At 48.7% G+C, this 17,140-nt stretch overlaps 1 protein-coding gene across 2 annotated transcripts; it reads right to left on the bottom strand.

Moving 5' to 3' along the window:
- Positions 1 to 2,544: 2,544 nt before the first annotated feature.
- On the bottom strand, positions 2,545 to 7,876 carry LOC139065128 (uncharacterized). Of its 2 annotated transcripts, XM_070547884.1 has the most exons (3): positions 7,340 to 7,876; positions 5,437 to 5,556; positions 2,545 to 5,354 (listed from the first exon to the last, which is right to left on the bottom strand). In XM_070547884.1, the coding sequence occupies exon 3, from the start codon at positions 4,772 to 4,774 to the stop codon at positions 3,104 to 3,106; it is 1,671 nt and encodes a 556-aa protein (XP_070403985.1). In that variant the 5' UTR covers positions 4,775 to 5,354; positions 5,437 to 5,556; positions 7,340 to 7,876; the 3' UTR covers positions 2,545 to 3,103. The 2 variants fall into 2 exon arrangements, with proteins under 2 accessions (XP_070403985.1, XP_070403986.1); XM_070547885.1 differs by having other exon boundaries at positions 2,545 to 5,556.
- Positions 7,877 to 17,140: the final 9,264 nt, after the last annotated feature.

Below are 17,140 nucleotides of genomic sequence, written 5' to 3'. Positions count from 1 at the left end.
TCAACAACGCTCTTTTTCTCCCAGACAGAGTGCATTTTAGTAAGAGAGGAAACAGCTTGTTTCTGGGCAGCATTCACTCTGTTCTGGAGAAGGTTCTGGCTCAGAGGTGTAACACCTAAATCTGTTACGCCTTAAAAAGATAACAGCTGACAGAAAAGGGCAAATGGACGAGCTTCTCATCCAGCACCAAACCAATGAATAAATAAGTAAAAATAAAATAAAAAAAATAAATAAAAAAAACCAACTAACTCTGCCAGGGTTTCCCTTTTGGGTCACTTCTGCCGGTCCCAAGCCCGGATTAAAGAGGAGGGGTTGGATTATAACACAGAACTAAATCCACAGTAGAGGGATTTTACTCTTAAGAAATAAAATGAAGGCAGGTTATGACATATACAAATATATTTAGTAAACATTTATAGTTTCTAATCAAACATGTCAAATAGAAAACTATTTATTATACAATACAGTACAAACCCTGTTGCATCAGGGCAGCCGACTCTCACCAGAAATGAGCTCGACTAACTGCCGGCAATGCAGACCGAGCTCTGACACCAGTCGTACCGGGTCCTTACAGCCCGTATCAGAGGGCCTGGTACCCCATCCTCCTGAAGTACCCCCCAGAGGGTACGGGCTGTTAGGACCCTGTACCCTACAGGTCCTGTTCTTGACTGGACCTGTAGTCACCTCAACATCTGATGCTGTACAGAAGGAGGAGGACAGAAACTTCAGCAGCGAGCTCTGAAGAAGACTGCAGTAGTAGTTGAATGTGTTAAAGAAGAATGGTGGTGAAGATGACCTCCATCCTACAAAACCCCTCCTACCCACTGCGTTCTACTGTGGGGACCATGGACAGCTCCTTCAGAGGCAGACTGAGACATCCCAGATGTGAAACAGAACGCTACCGTAGGTCTTTCATCCCCTCTGCAGTAAGAGTGTAGAACTCCTCAGTTTAAGCTGTACTGGCATGATCCTGGTACACAATAACACCAATGCAGTATTCAGTATGTGTCATGACTCCCATCCTTCACCCTCCTCTGCCTCTTCATTCAGCTCACCTGGTCCCCTCACCAAGCTCCAGCCAAGCCCTGTTTTCCCTAGCAACCTCAGTCAGCATCACAATCAACTCCATTCATCTCACCTGTTCCTGCAATCAGCTTCATCCACTCCACCTGCTCCTGACTCCTCAGCTCAGCACTCACACCTGCTTCCCCTGCTATATAGTAAGTAACTTTATTTCTATAGCACCTCTCACAGACAAAAAGGTCACAAAGTGCTTCACAAGTTAAAAGGCAACAACATATAAATACAGTAAAATACAGCCACAATATACAGTGTCAAATAAAACCAATCTGAATGAGACTAAGTTTAAAATGCCTGGAGAAACAAATGGGTTTTAAGATTGCTCTTAAAAACATCAACTGAGTCGATTGAGCGTAAAGACAGAGGTAGCTCATTCCAGAGCCTAGGAGCGACGGCCTGGAATGAGCGATCTCCTCGTGTCCTGAACTGAGTAAGTGGGACCATTAAAAGGTTTTGATCCATAGATCTCAGCCTGCGAGAAGGCGTGTAAGGGCAGAGCATGTCTCGAACATACAATGGAGCCAGACCATGCAGCGCTCTGAAAGTCAGCACAAGAATTTTAAAATTTATGCGAAATGTGATAGGAAGCCAATGAAGAGCTTTTAAAATGGGGGTAATGTGGGCCCTTCTGTTGTCACGGGTCAGAATTCTAGCTGCACAATTCTGGACTTGTTGTAAGCGGGACAGCTCTTTTTTGTTTAGACAAGAAAATAAACTATTACAGTAGTCTAAACGGGATGATGTAAACGCGTGAATAATCAACTCAAGATCAGCTTTAGACACCATTGTTCTGAGTTTAGAAATTTGTCTCAAGTGGTAAAAACAGTTTCTAGTTAACTGCTTTGCGTGATGTTCAAGAGACATTCCCTTGTCAAAGAAAACTCCAAGGTTTCTAAGGGTAGGTTTTACAGACAAGCTCAGATCACCTAACTGCTGGTGAATCCCTGGAGCAGCATCATCGGGGGCAATCACCAGTACTTCAGTTTTGTCTGAGTTCAGCCGTAAGGCATTTGCACCGAGCCACTGTTTGATTCGCTCAAAATATGATAATAAAGAATGCAATTTTTTAACGTCAGAAGGCTTGAAAGAACAATAAAGCTGAAGATCATCAGCAAAGAGATGATAGGAAACATCATCGGCAAACTCCTGGATTAGGTTTCCTAAAGGAAGGATGTACAACAAGAACAAAATCGGGCCCAAAACTGAGCCCTGGGGTACTCCACACCGTAGATCAGTTGGGTCAGACAGGATCTGGTTGACTGAGACACTTAGGCTTCTCCCGGATAAATAGGATGTAAACCACGCCAGGACAGAACCTGACAACCCAACCAACTCGCGGAGCCTACTCAGCAAGATCTCATGGTTAACCGTGTCGAATGCGGACGAAAGGTCTAGTAAAACTAGGACCGTGCATTTCCCAGAGTCTGCGGACATCAAGATGTCATTGGACACTTTAAGCAGCGCAGTTTCCGTAGAGTGGCGCTTACGGAAACCGGACTGAAACCTGTCAAAGATATTGGGATCCTGTAAGAAGGAAACCAGTTGTTCAGATACCACTTTCTCTAAGACTTTGGACAGGAAAGGGAGTTTTGATATCGGTCTAAAATTTTTAGGATCTGTTGGATCCAGATTAGATTTTTTGAGTAGGGGTTCCACAAAAGCATGTTTAAAACAGCTAGGGAAAACGCCAGAAGAAAGGGACAGGTTAAACATTCTGGTAACCCAGGGACCAATGGCATCAAATACTTTTGAAAGGAGTTTACAAGGTAAGACATCAGCCAGGCAAAAAGAGGGCTTCATTGTGGTTACCAAAGCTAAAATATCATCCTGTGTTACAGGTGAGAAAGAGGACCATGCGTGCGCAGGGAGTTCATCAATATCATCATTACATGACTGAAAAGATGGGAGTTTGTCTTTGATATTTTGAATTTTATCAACAAAGTAATTAAGGAATTTGTTTGCATCTGCTTTGTTGAAAACAGGTGTAAGAGGCGCAGCAGGAGCCACAATAGAGCTAATAGTGTCAAATAAAACTTGTGGTTTTTTTCTTGTTTTGGATAATCAGTTTGCGGAAGTATTCAGACCTGGATTTTTTTATCAGCTCATTTAGAGAAAGCATAAGGTCCTTAAGGTACAGCCTATGGACCTCGAGTTTAGTGGACTTCCACAGGCGTTCCGTTTTCCTGCACAGTCTTTTCAAGTTCTGAATGCTGTCATTTATCCAAGGAGAAAATGGTTTCCGAGTTACCCTGTTAGATTTAAAAGGAGCAACCACATCCAAAATGGATTTACAGCGACTATTTAGGCTGTGAATAAGGCTGTCCACATCCTGAGATTCCAAAAACAAATTGGAGTCAAACATCTCAATGAATCTAGCTGCTGTATTCTCTGAAATAATGCGCCTTTGTGGGATGACCACAGAAGGCGTAGACTCAAGATTAAAGTGTAAATCAAATAAAACACAGCTATGGTCACTCATGTGGACATCCTTCACACAAAGATTGGAAATATTCAGATCAAGGGAAAACACAAGGTCTAGAGTATGGCCTTTTTGATGGGTGGGGCCAGAGACATGCTGCTCAAAATTGAAAGATTCAGTCATTGTTAAAAGTTCCACTGCTGGGCCAGAAGTGCTGTCATCAATATGAATATTAAAATCTCCCAGAATTAAAACATTTTCCAGCTTTATGATAGAAGATAAAAAATCACTAAAATCCTTAAGAAAAGCTGTGGCTGGTCCAGGTGGGCGATAAATCAGCACACAGTAAAATGGAATAGATGAACCAATCTTGATTGTCTGTGATTCAAAAGAAGTAAAAGCTTGAGTGTTTAACACTTTGCAGATAAAAGTCTCCTTAAAAACAACTGCAAGACCTCCTCCGCGGCGGGAGGGGCGGGGCATCCCAAAAACAGCGCAGCCAGCGGGGCAGAGTTCGTTGAGATGAATATATTCACCTTCTCTCTGCCATGTCTCAGTAAAGAACATAAAATCCAGAGTTTGACTGGAGAAAAGTTCATTCAAAGAGAATGATTTATTCGCAATAGAGCGAGCATTAAACAGGCCAAACCGGCAGGAGAGAGCTGTCAAAGGCTTAGGAGCTGAATTCAGCAGGATCGGTCGTAAGCAGGAGACGCGATCACGTGATCTCCAGCGTACCCGGGAAAGCATCAGCTGATCCACCGGTGTAAACACAGGGCTGCAAGGTAACAGCACATCCAAGTCAGAAAACCAACTCCGCACCGGGTGCAGGACACCAGGCGCGACGATCCGGAAGGATGACGGGGGGAGCGTCCCGCCGCCACAGCGCCGCTCGACACAAGGGATCCTCCGCAAACACCTGGACGGGCGATCCGGAGCTGCGACTCCCAAAGAAGCCAGCCTCTGCTTGACTTGAACACCAGACCTGCATCCCCGCTTCCTCGATCTCCTCTTTCTGCCTGGGGCGCGGCACACCAGCTGGTACTCAGGTGAGTCGGGTGAACAAACAAACGGAGGCGGAAATGTTTGTTGGAACTTGCGCTGTTCATAAAAGAGGAACTCCATAGACTCTTTTATACAAAGAAGAGAACCACGATCGTAACTCCGTACAGCAGAAACAAAGCCACATGAAAATTGGGCTGAAATGACCGCGTATATTGTGAACACAATCAAAAATAGGAGTCGAGCAGTGGCATGGCCGAACACAGGCGCCATCTTGCTCGCTTAGCAAATATATATATTCACCAGTCAGCAGTGGCGGATCTAGGATTTTTCTGAGGGTGGGGCCATCAAGGGGCCACAATATTTATAGAGGGGCCACGAACAGTCCAACATACTTGCATACTATTCCCAGTTTTGTATGGTAGATACAGTTTACCCCAACACCATGTTGAAAAACATCAATGCAATTGTACATCAATTTTTACTGTACATTGACAAAATACAACCACACACAGCATTTGAGAAATTTTAGCATTCAATTTATTTTGCAAAGCCACAAATATCAGGTTAAAATATGTTTGTGTGTGGAAAAAACACCAGAAGAATATCACAGGACCCTCTGCTCTTGACTGGGAAATGTCTGGTGGGAAGTCAATTAAATAAGTCTGAGTCAGTTGCTTATATCTCTCAACCTTTAACATTCATGGCATTCAGAATCTGCAAGTGACTGACTGCAAAATTCAATTAAATTTAAAGAGCCTTTACAAAATGAGAAGCACACCACCAGGTCCTACTGGAACAGAACACCGTTCTGATGTCTGCGCAGGATTCTGTGCATCACACTGGAAGATGTCTGAAAACAGCAAATGAGAAATTATCTAACATAAGCCAAATACATACACAAGCATTTATTACTTTCAAAGATCAATGTTTACCATTTGATCCTGCAGGATTAGCATTGATTGGTGACTCTGGTGGCCCAGCAGGATGGAAGGTTGAGTCATTAACTTCACTCTGGTTGTCTAAATTGGAGAGAGTCTTGTCCCAGTTTGCAGCTAAAATACAAATATATGTCAAACTCCAGGTAAATCCAGCCAAAACTTTGTTTTCTATGAGACCACATTTTTATTTATTTGAAATTGAAGACTTGAAAGATTGGACTATAAAGATGAGATGTGGTAGATGTAGACAAAGAAACCAATACAATTTAAATCCATTATGTTAATGTTATAGTAAACCACATCACCATGAAGCGGAAGAATTCAGTAAACATATGTGCCATTAGTACAAGATAACATCATTTAACAAATTTGAGATAATGGTGATTTTTTTTATTTTTACCTAGAATAATGGCAGGAAAAGTTGGACTAACAAAGGAATATCCAAAACACAAAATCTCTTTGGAAAACTTAACCTTGACCTTACTTAATCAACCAATTAGAAAATTCAGTGTTTCAAACAAGGACTTTTCCCACACATTTTACAATACATCAAAATGTCACAATTTAGGGAAACCTTGAAGGAATTGTGGGAAAGGAAACTTAACTGCAACATTACTGATGATGAATGGAAAGATGCTTTGAGAAACGTAAAATCATTTACTAAAGGGAAGCAACTTTGCCACTAATGATTTGTCACGATTAACAACTTCTATCAATTTAAACAATAATCCTTTATTTTTGGTGCTTGGAATAACTGACCCAATTATTACTGATAAATATAAAAAGCTCAATGCAAATTTTCTGTGCAAGAAAATGACTCCACATTAACTGGATCAGCTCCAAGATAAAATGGGAATGGGTTATCCTCAATTATAAGCAGAACACAATGGGCAGCATTAGGTCGTTTATAAGTGGTCAGTCCGTCCTGCTGGATAATGTGGTGCAATCATGATCTTTTTACAAAAGATTATGCGATGGCGGTGAAAAGGGAGCTTGGGGGCGGTCTCTGCGCTGCCACGGACTTCAGTTTATCTTGGACATAACTTGCTTTTTATTGCGATCAAAGCCACACTCATTAAACTTTTTTAACAAGCCGCTCCAGAAGGTGTCTGTCCCCGTGCAGTCTCTGGTGATCTGAGCTTCAACTCTTACGGAGAGGCTCCCCGGCCATCATCTCAGCTGATTCTGTTTAGAAAAGCCAAACTTACGGCCCATGTTTACTTTCATTTTTAATATAGTTGCCGGCCGGAGCTCGGCAGTAACTGCCCACGTGATCATGATACCCCCTTCTGTTGCGCCAAGTTGTAATATGCATTCACAAGTCCGGCGTTGCGGTGATATTAGTATCAACCGTGGCAGCACAAATGCCACAAAATTCCCGCAACACCATGCCGCCACGGCGCGTTTATATTACACGTACGCTGTATATGTACAGTCTATGTGATTTCCCAGCATGGTATGTCCTACAAGAGGCTGTCTCTCGTGTTTATCTGACATGACTGTTGCACAATAAAGATTATATTCTTTCTGACCTGATAAAGGGGGAATGGAGGTCCCTTGCCCTGTTCCAGCCTCTGGTCTACAGCCTCCTGCGGCTCTCTCTCTGATATCTCCATGCTCGTTCTCACCAACTGACACACTCACTCTCTTGGGAAAAAACTGCAGAATTCCCGCCTGTATCTGACCCTTTCTTTTCATGTTCTCTATCAGACAGTGCCAACTATTAACACACGAAATGCAGATTACAAAAGAAGTACATGGATTAGCAAGGGCTAACGTTTTTTCACAAGCCCTTTTTAACATTACCTTTAACTAATGTCGGCATTGCTTTCCATTGGACTTATTGTCAGACTTGACTTACATGGCAACTGTGAGTAAACAGTGATTCGTGACTTACCAACAAACTCCTCATAACGTGGACTCTCATCAGATCCGATGTCGGTTGAAAAGTTCTCCCTTCTTGGAACCTTTCAAATCTTCTTCTGTTGGATTTCACACACTATTTTGCTCCTTAGCGCCACACGGCCACTAGTGTTTGGACTCGGAATTGCATCCACCTATAATCTCATCACCGCACAAAGGACAGATGAGTGACAGGACAGGGGCACTACAGGGGCCAATCATATTTCAGCAGGGGCCAGTGCCCCTGTGGCCCCGCCCCTAGAACCGCCAATGCCAGTCAGCCACCAGTTCCCGGCCGGATTATTGAAACCTTTGTGCCAGTAAATTCTCCAGCCATCCACCCTGCCTGACCTCTGCCTCCGGACCTCGTTTTTGCTCCTGACCCCTGCCTTGTACTCTGCCTGCCTCCACGACCTTCGCCTGTCCTCAGCCTTGCCTCTTGCCTGTTCCCCGTATCTGCATGTCCGATCTGGTTTTGACCCTCGCCTCCTCTCCGACTCTGTCTCCAGCCTCGCCCAACTCCGGTAACTCTGCATCCTAATGAAGACTTTTTATTTTACTCTCATTGTGTTTGGCGTCTTCAGGTCTTCCGAGTTCTGTTCGTGACAGTATGTGTTCAATATTTGTGCAATTCCAGACTTACATGTCTGTGTCCCTTACAGCATGCTGCATAGTTCTAGAACCCAAGTTTTTTTATTTTTATTTGTAGTTTTTAGTGGTCGAAGGTTACAATAATAGCTTACTGCCTATTTGTTATGATTTCTCTTCAAAAATCTGGAGGTATGAAAACTACTTGACTCATGAGTCAACTTGTTTATGAATTCTTTTTAAATCAAAAACCACCCCAGAGTTGTTACATGCACTGAAGGAAGATACATTATTAATCATAGCAGAAAGTGATTGTTAGAATAGAATAGAATAGAATAGAATAGAACAGACTTTATTGATCCCACGGTGGGGAAACTCACTTGTTACAGCAGCACCAGCACTCACCAGAATCATTTGAAGAGAAATAATAACAAATAGGCAGTAAGCTATTATTGTAACCTTCGACCACTAAAAACTACAAATAAAAAAAAAACTTGGGTTCCAGAACTATGCAGCATGCTGTAAGGGACACAGACATACCACGTAAATCTGGTATTGCACAAATACTGAACACATACTGAATACTGCATTGGTGTTATTGTGTACCAGGATCATGCCAGTACAGCTTAAACTGAGGAGTTCTACACTCTTACTGCAGAGGGGATGAAAGACCTACGGTAGCGTTCTGTTTCACATCTGGGATGTCTCAGTCTGCCTCTGAAGGAGCTGTCCATGGTCTCCACAGTGGAACGCAGTGGGTAGGAGGGGTTTTGTAGGATGGAGGTCATCTTCACCACCATTCTTCTTTAACACATTCAACTACTACTGCAGTCTTCTTCAGAGCTCGCTGCTGAAGTTTCTGTCCTCCTCCTTCTGTACAGCATCAGATGTTGAGGTGACTACAGGTCCAGTCAAGAACAGGAGTGTTGCAGGTTTTGATTTCTGATCCCATGGAAATCTGTGTAGAGCTGCGTGAGTAAAAATAAAACATTTACCCACTATTAGACACCACCATGGCCGTATCTACCATTGAGGACATCGAGGTCTGGACCTCTGTAGTTTTTCTGCAGAATATTTAAAAAATAATCTCTAACTGTGCATTTACAGCATTTACTTTTTAGAAAACATACTTGTCTGATTTTTGTTGAATTTTTAAATCATTGAAATGTCTGTAGCTCCTACACTGTAAAAGTTGTTGTCACTATATCATGCCTGCTGGTCAACAGTAACCGGCTCTACGTACTCCAACAAGTACGTTTGTGAAAAAAATACATCTCTGATTTTTCATTTATTTTACTGTAAACTGTAGTGACCCACAAATGGCCCCTGCTGATAACCAATTTCCTAGTACTCTTTATCAATACTTTCAAAATTTAACAGTCAAAGTTTTTATGTGTGGATCATTAACACTTGGTCGTTTGCATATGAACGTTTTTACGAGGTTAAATAATTTTATCAAAAAAATGCACCTGCTCACCTTTGCTTATCTCTGCTTCTCCAAAAACAAATCACAAATCAAATATGTCAACTGAAAAGGCACCATACACTAAAATGTAACACACACACACACACACACACACACACTTGACCGAACAATGAAAAAGATTTAAAATACAAAATCAACTCTACCAAAATAGTAATACGTTGCTTATGAATCAAAAGTGAAAACTGTTTTCTATAATGTGCATCATCAATCAATCTTTATTGGTACAGCACCTTCCACTGCCTCTGCAGGAGCCCAAGGCGCTGAACATGAAATACAGTAAAAACACAGATAGCAATAAAAAAGATAAAAACAACATACAGACATAAAAGCACCATACAAAATGTAAACAGGGAGCATAAAAGCATACAAGTCACATAAAAGCTAAACGATAAAAATGAGTTTTCGAACGACTCTTAAAAAGCAAGTCACCCCCAAATAAACTTTTTTTTGCTGATAAACTAAATAAATGAGTGTCTAATTGTCAGGTACCATCGGCTGAGCTGGAGTGTGGCTTGGAGACCCAGGCGTGGAGAGACTGGTATTTGGTCATGACTGTTTTCAGTGTGGGAAGTTCTCTTCCCGGATGGTCTTTAGAGTTGGCAGATTAGGTTTAGTCGTTTAGAATAGGTTGGCGTCTATCGTGAGATGATGACTGAGTGCCGGCTCAGCTGTGACAGGTCCTTAAATAGGCTCAGCGGGATGACGTCACTGGGAAACGTCGGTGACAGGGATGCTGGGAGCTGGAGTGCAGTGCCAGCCAGGCCCGCAGAGGAGGTTAAGAGGAGGAGTTCATGACAGGAACACCCCCCCGCGAGGGACGGCTCCAGAAGGCCCAGGGCGACGAGACCAGAAATCAGCCAACAGGGAAGGATCCAGAAACGAGCGGGCAGGCTCCCAGCTACGCTCCTCCGGACCGTAACCCTGCCAGTCCACCAAATACTGCCATCCACGGCCCCGGCCGCGGGCGTCCAGAATTTTGCGGACGGTGTAAACGGGGTCCCCATCGACATCTCGGGGCGTCGGCACCCGGGCCGGAGGCGGATGGAGGGGAGACGACACCACCGGCTTGAGCTGTGAGACGAGGAATACCGGGTGCACCTTAAGAGTGGAAGGGAGGCGCAGCCGGTAAGCGACCGGACCAAGGACATCTCGGACTTGGAAGGGTCCCAAAAAGCGGGGCGACAGCTTCCTGGAACCAGCCGGCAACCGGAGGTTAGTGGTAGAGAGCCAAACCCGGTCACCTGGCTGGAACACAGGGCCGGGCCGGTGGCGGCGACGATGTTGTCGGGAGTACTTCGTATTAGCCCGGGTGATGGCGGCGCGAGCCCTGATCCAAGCGAGACGGCAGCGGCGGACCATATCCTGAGCCGCCGGAACCTCCACCTCCACCTCCGGCACCTGATGGTTGAAAAGAGGGGGCTGGTATCCGTAGCAGGTCTCGAAGGGTGATAGACCCGTGGCGGAGGACGTCTGGAGGTTGTGTGAGAGCTCCGCCCACAGGAGGTAACGAGGCCAGGTGGACGGTTGAGACGAGGCGAAGCAGCGTAAGTAACGCCCGAGCTGCTGGTTTGCTCTCTCCGTCTGACCATTAGTCTGGGGATGATAGCCTGACGACAGACTGGCGGAAGCGCCCACCAACCGACAGAAAGCCTTCCAGAAACGTGAGATGAACTGGGGTCCTCTGTCAGACACCACGTCCTGGGGAAATCCGTGGAGCCTCACCACATGATCGAGGAGGAGCTCCGCTGTTTTCTTAGCCGTGGGGAGCCCTGCCATAGCCACTAAGTGCACAGCTTTTGAAAAGCGGTCGGTGATGGTGAGGATGGTGTCCAGGTGGTCGGCAGCGGGGAGCCCCGTGACAAAGTCCACACCTATGTGCGACCACGGCCTTTTGGGCACATGGAGCGGTTGCCATTCCCCGGCTCCAGGTTGGGTGGAGGACTTAGACCGGGCGCAAGTGTCGCATGCAGCGGTGTATTCACGCACGTACTCATAATGTACTCATAATGTCCAGTGGGTGTAATAAAAGCGGTTTTCCACTCCTCTCCCTCCTTTATGCGGATGAGGTTGTATGCACTGCGGAGGTCCAGCTTGGTAAACAGTGTGGCTTGGGCGGTGGCATCCAAAGTCGTGCTCATTAAAGGGAGAGGATGGCGGTCCCTGATGGTGATTTTATTCAACCCACGATAGTCTATACAGGGCCGGAGGTCACCCTCCTTCTTCTTCACAAAGAAGAACCCTGCCGCCCCAGGAGACGTGGAATGTCTGATAAACCCCTTCCGGAGAGCCTCGTTAATATAAGCGTCCATCGCCTGGGTCTCTGCCGGGGAGAGCGAGAACAGCCGACCCCGAGGCGGGGTGGTTCCGGGCTGAAGCCTGATCTCCAGATCGTAGGGGCGATGAGGAGGCAGCTTGGTGGTAGGCTCCTTTGCAAAGACCCGAGCCAAATCGTGGTATTGGGGTGGAAGGAGTGTTAAATCCACATCCTTGGGTGGTGTCTCCCTAGGCTGTGATCCTGGAGACGGATGATGAAGGCGACAGTTAACACCCCACGCCATGACTTGACAGGTGGACCAGGAGATGTGAGGGTCGTGGAGGCGGAACCAGGAATGACCCAGAATGAGAGGAGTCGTGGGGGCGTGAATGACCAAGAAATGAAGGGTCTCTACGTGTTCTCCGATGGTCATCCGGAGGTTCTGGGTTCGGTGCGTGATAGGATATGGCATGAGAGGGCGACCGTCCACTGAAGTGACGGGAACGGGGTGATCGAGGAGAGTGAGTGGAATCTTGAGCCGGTTGACCAACCCCTGGTCGATAAAGCTTTCTGCAGCTCCGGTGTCGAGGAGAGCCACCAGGTGGACCGGTCCTTGGCTCAGCTGGAAGGAGACCGGGAGGGTGGTGTGATGAGGAGCTGCATGAATGGAGGCTCCGGGTTTGACCGCTCCTACACCGACCCGGAGGAACCGTTTCCCGGGCGTATGGGGCATGTTGCCCGGGGATGGCCCAGATCCCCACAATAGGCGCATCGTCCCTCCCGAAAACGTTGCGCCCGTTCCTCGGGGGGCAAATGACCCAGTTGCATGGGTTCCTCCGTGGGTTGGTTCTCCTGACGGCGGGGGAACATTCTGGGTTGTATGGGAACCGCCCTCGCTCCTGGTCTGGTGAGAAGGCAGCGATCCAGCTGGAGAGCCAGGTCCACAGCCTGGTCCAGGGAGGTCGGGGCCTCGTGTCCGATCATGCCCTCCCGGATGCGAGGTGACAATCCCTCCAAGTACACAGCCTTCACCACGGCATCACCCCAGGTCAGACGGGCAGCGGTGGTTCGGAAGCGTGACGTATACTCGGCCACGGTCTGAGAGCCCTGCCGAAGCTGGAGCAGGCGTGTCTCGTCTGCGACCTTGCTGCTGGGATGCACAAATGCCTTCTTCAGTTCCTTCACGAAGGTTTCATAATCGTTGCACACGGGAGACTTCTGGTTGTACAGGGCAGCCGCCCATTCACCGGCTCGCCCCGTCAGCAGGGAGGTTAACAGGGCAACGCGAGAGCAGGAAGTCGGGTAGCATGCCGGCTGACACTCGAAAGTCATTGACAGGACGGCCAACATGCCCTCTGGGGATCCTTTAATCCCATCCCATTTGTCGGGGAGACTTAGAAACGGCTCCACAGTGTTAGGAGTGGCAGATTCCTGACGTTGGAGTGCCGAGGAGAGTTGGACGACCAGTTCGGTGTCAGAATCTAATTTGGATGCTTGGCGATCCATAACAGCACGAAGCTGGTTGTTCTCTATTCGAAGTTGGGCGTTTTCCGCCTCCTGGCGTTCTACACGGCTGAGCAGCTGTGCCACGTCTGCTCGCAGCTGTGCGATCTCCGCTGGGTCTACTCGAGACTCAGTCATCCTGTCAGGTACGATCGGCTGAGCTGGAGTGTGGCTTGGAGACCCAGGCGCGGAGAGACTGGTATTTGGTCGTGACTGTTTACAGTGTGGGAAGTTCTCTTCCCGGATGGTCTTTAGAGTTGGCAGATTAGGTTTAGTCGTTTACAATAGGTTGGCGTCTATCGTGAGATGATGACTGAGTGCCGGCTCAGCTGTGACAGGTCCTTAAATAGGTTCAGCGGGATGACGTCACCGGGAAGCGTCGGTGACAGGGATGCTGGGAGCTGGAGTGCAGTGCCAGCCAGGCCCGCAGAGGAGGTTAAGAGGAGGAGTTCATGACACTAATCGTGCTGCAGACACCTGTAGTCAATAATTTGGCACTTCAGTGCATCTTAGTTAAAATTTAAATATTCTGCCTAAAACTGGCAGTGTTGTGCCATCGTCAGGTAAAAACTCTGCACTGTATTTTAATTTAAATCTGCCACCGCTATTGGCTAAGAGGTATGCTGTGATGTAAACTGGTACATTATGATGTCACAATGCTGTCGTGAGCCTGTGTGTGTGTGTATTTGTTAGCGGCTCCGCCTTCTCGGTCTGCCAGGCAACAGCATTTGTTGCATTTTTCAAACATGAAGTGGGAGTGGAGTTAGACTCTGGTAGGGGTTGACTTGCTCTTTAAAAACACGCAGCGAAGGTCTTCGTCTTCGTCTTCGTCTTCGTCTTCCTCCGCTTATCCGGGTCCGGGTCGCAGGAGCAGCATCCCAATTAGGGAGCTCCAGGCCGTCCTCTCCCCGGCCTTGTCCACCAGCTCCTCCGGCAGGACCCCAAGGCGTTCCCGGACCAGATTGGAGATGTAACCTCTCCAACGTGTCCTGGGTCGACCCGGGGGCCTTCTGCCGGCAGGACATGCCCGAAACACCTCCCCGGGGAGGTGTCCAGGAGGCATCCTGACCAGATGCCCAAACCACCTCAAATGGCTCCTTTCGATCCGGAGGAGCAGCGGTTCTACTCCGAGTCCCTCCCGAATGTCCGAGCTCCTCACCCTATCTCTAAGGCTGAGCCCGGCCACCCTACGGAGGAAACTCATTTCGGCCGCTTGTATCCGCGATCTCGTTCTTTCGGTCATTACCCAAAGGTCATGACCATAGGTGAGGATTGGGATGTAGATCGACCAGTAAATCGAGAGCCTGGCTTTCTGGCTCAGCTCCCTCTTCCCCACGACAGATCGGCTCAGCGTCCGCATCACTGCAGATGCAGAACCAATCCGCCTGTCGATCTCCCGATCCCTCCTACCCTCACTCGTGAACAAGACCCCGAGATACTTAAACTCCTCCACTTGAGGTAGGACCTCTCCCCCGACCCGGAGGTGGCAAGCCACCCTTTTCCGGTCGAGAACCATGGTCTCAGATTTGGAGGTGCTGATCCTCATCCCAGCCGCTTCACATTCGGCCGTGAACCTACCCAGCAAGAGCTGAAGGTCAGAGCTGGATGAAGCTAGGAGGACCACATCATCCGCAAAAAGCAGAGACGAGATTCTCCTGCCACCAAACTCGACACACTCCACACCACGGCTGCGTCTAGAAATTCTGTCCATAAAAGTGATGAACAGAACCGGTGACAAAGGGCAGCCCTGGCGGAGTCCAACCCTCACTGGGAACAGGTCCGACTTACTACCGGCTATGCGGACCAAACTCACTCTCCTCTGGTAAAGGGACTGAATGGCCCTTAACAGAAAGCCACCCACCCCATACTCCTGGAGCGTCCCCCACAGGGTGCCCCTGGGGACACGGTCATAAGCCTTCTCCAAATCCACAAAGCACATGTGGATTGGTTGGGCAAACTCCCATGCCCCCTCCATCACCCTTGCAAGGGTATAGAGCTGGTCCACAGTTCCACGGCCAGGACGAAAACCACATTGCTCCTCCTCTATCTGAGATTCAACTATCGATCGGACCCTCCTCTCCAGTACCTTGGCGTAGACCTTTCCAGGGAGGCTGAGGAGTGTGATCCCCCTATAGTTGGAACACACCCTCAGGTCACCCTTCTTAAAGATGGGGACCACCACCCCGGTCTGCCACTCCCTAGGAACTGCCCCCGATGACCACGCAATGTTGTAGAGACGTGTCAACCATGACAGCCCTACAACATCCATAGCCTTGAGATACCCAGGATGAACCTCATCCGCCCCCGGGGCTCCGCCGCTGTGTAGTTGTTTGACTACCTCAGCAACTTCTGCCCCCGAGATCGGACAGTCCATCCCCAGGCCTCCCAGCTCTGGTTCCTCCTCGGAATGCGCATTGGTGGGATTGAGGAGCTCCTCAAAGTATTCCTTCCACCGTCCGACTATAGCCTCAGTTGACGTCAGCAGCTCCCCATCCCCACTGTAAACAGTGTGAGCGAGTTGCTGCCTTCCTCTCCTGAGGCGCCGGACAGTTTGCCAGAACCTCTTTGGAGCCGATCGATAGTCTTTCTCCATGGCCTCACCAAACTCCTCCCACGCCCGAGATTTTTCCTCGGCAACTGCCACTGCTGCACCCCGCTTGGCTATCCGGTACCTGTCTGCTGCCTCCGGAGACCCACAGACCAGCCACGCCCTGTAGGCCTCCTTCTTCAGCCTGACGGCTCCCCGAACCTCTGGTGTCCACCAGCGGGTACGGGGGTTGCCACCACGACTGGCACCGGCCACCTTACGACCACAGCTAGCAACAGCCGCCTCGACAATCGCAGAGTGGAACAAGGCCCACTCGGACTCAATGTCCCCCACTGCTCTCGGGACGTGGTCAAAGCTCTGCCGGAGGTGGGAGTTGAAGACCGTCTTGACAGGTTCTTCTGCCAGGCGTTCCCAGCAGACCCTCACTATGCGTTTGGGTCTGCCAGGTCTACGCGGCATGTTCCCTTGCCATCTGATCCAACTCACCACCAGGTGGTGATCAGTTGACAGCTCCGCCCCTCTCTTCACTCGGGTGTCCAAAACATACGGCCGCAGGTCAGATGATACGACTACAAAATCTATCATCGACCTGTGACCTAGGCTGCCCTGGTACCAAGTGTACCGGTGGGCATCCTTATGTTCGAACATGGTGTTCGTTATGGCCAAACTGCGGCTTGCACAGAAGTCCAATAACAAAACACAGCTCGAGTTCAGATTAGGTGGGCCGTTCCGCCCAATCACACCCCTCCAGGTCAAGCTGTCATTGCCCACGTGAGCATTGAAGTCCCCCAGCAGGACAATGGAGTCCCCTGATGGAGCACTATCTAGCACTCGTCCCAGGGACTCCAAAAAGGGTGGGTACTCTGAACTGATATTTGGCCCATAAGCACAAACAACAGTCAGGACCCGTTCCCCGACCCGAAGGCGCAAGGAAGCTACCCTCTTGTCCCCCGGGGTAAACCCCAACACACAGGCAGAGAGTCTCGGGGCTAACAAAAAGCCAACCCCAGCCCTCCGCCTCTCACCCGGAGCAACTCCAGCAAAGTAGAGTGTCCAACCCCTCTCCAGGTCTCGGGTTCCAGAGCCAATGCAATGTGTCGAGGTGAGTCCGACTATATCTAGCTGGTACCGCTCAACCTCTGCCACAAGCTCCGGCTCCTTCCCCGCCAGCGAGGTGACGTTCCATGTCCCAAAAACTAGTTTTCTTGTCCGGGGATTGGACCGCCAAGGCTCCCGCCTTGGTCTGCCACCCGATTCGCATTGCACCGGACCCTTCATGTTCCTCCTGCGGGTGGTGGGTCCACAGTTGGACGAGCCCATGTATCCGGTTCGGGCTGGGCTCGGCCGGATCCCATGGGCGAAAGCCCGGCCACCAGGCGCTCGCTCACGGGCCCCAACCCCAGGCCTGGCTCCAGGG

This window comes from Nothobranchius furzeri, unplaced genomic scaffold, assembly GCF_043380555.1.
Source record: "Nothobranchius furzeri strain GRZ-AD unplaced genomic scaffold, NfurGRZ-RIMD1 Scf091, whole genome shotgun sequence".
In the NCBI taxonomy this organism is placed as follows: Eukaryota; Metazoa; Chordata; class Actinopteri; order Cyprinodontiformes; family Nothobranchiidae; genus Nothobranchius; species Nothobranchius furzeri.
This window is presented reverse-complemented; position numbering and strand designations above follow the sequence as displayed.

Bases quoted from the DNA above. Each gene is read 5' to 3' on its own strand.
- LOC139065128 (XM_070547885.1), bottom strand. From the start codon at position 4,774: ATGGCGCCTGTGTTCGGCCATGCCACTGCTCGACTCCTATTTTTGATT.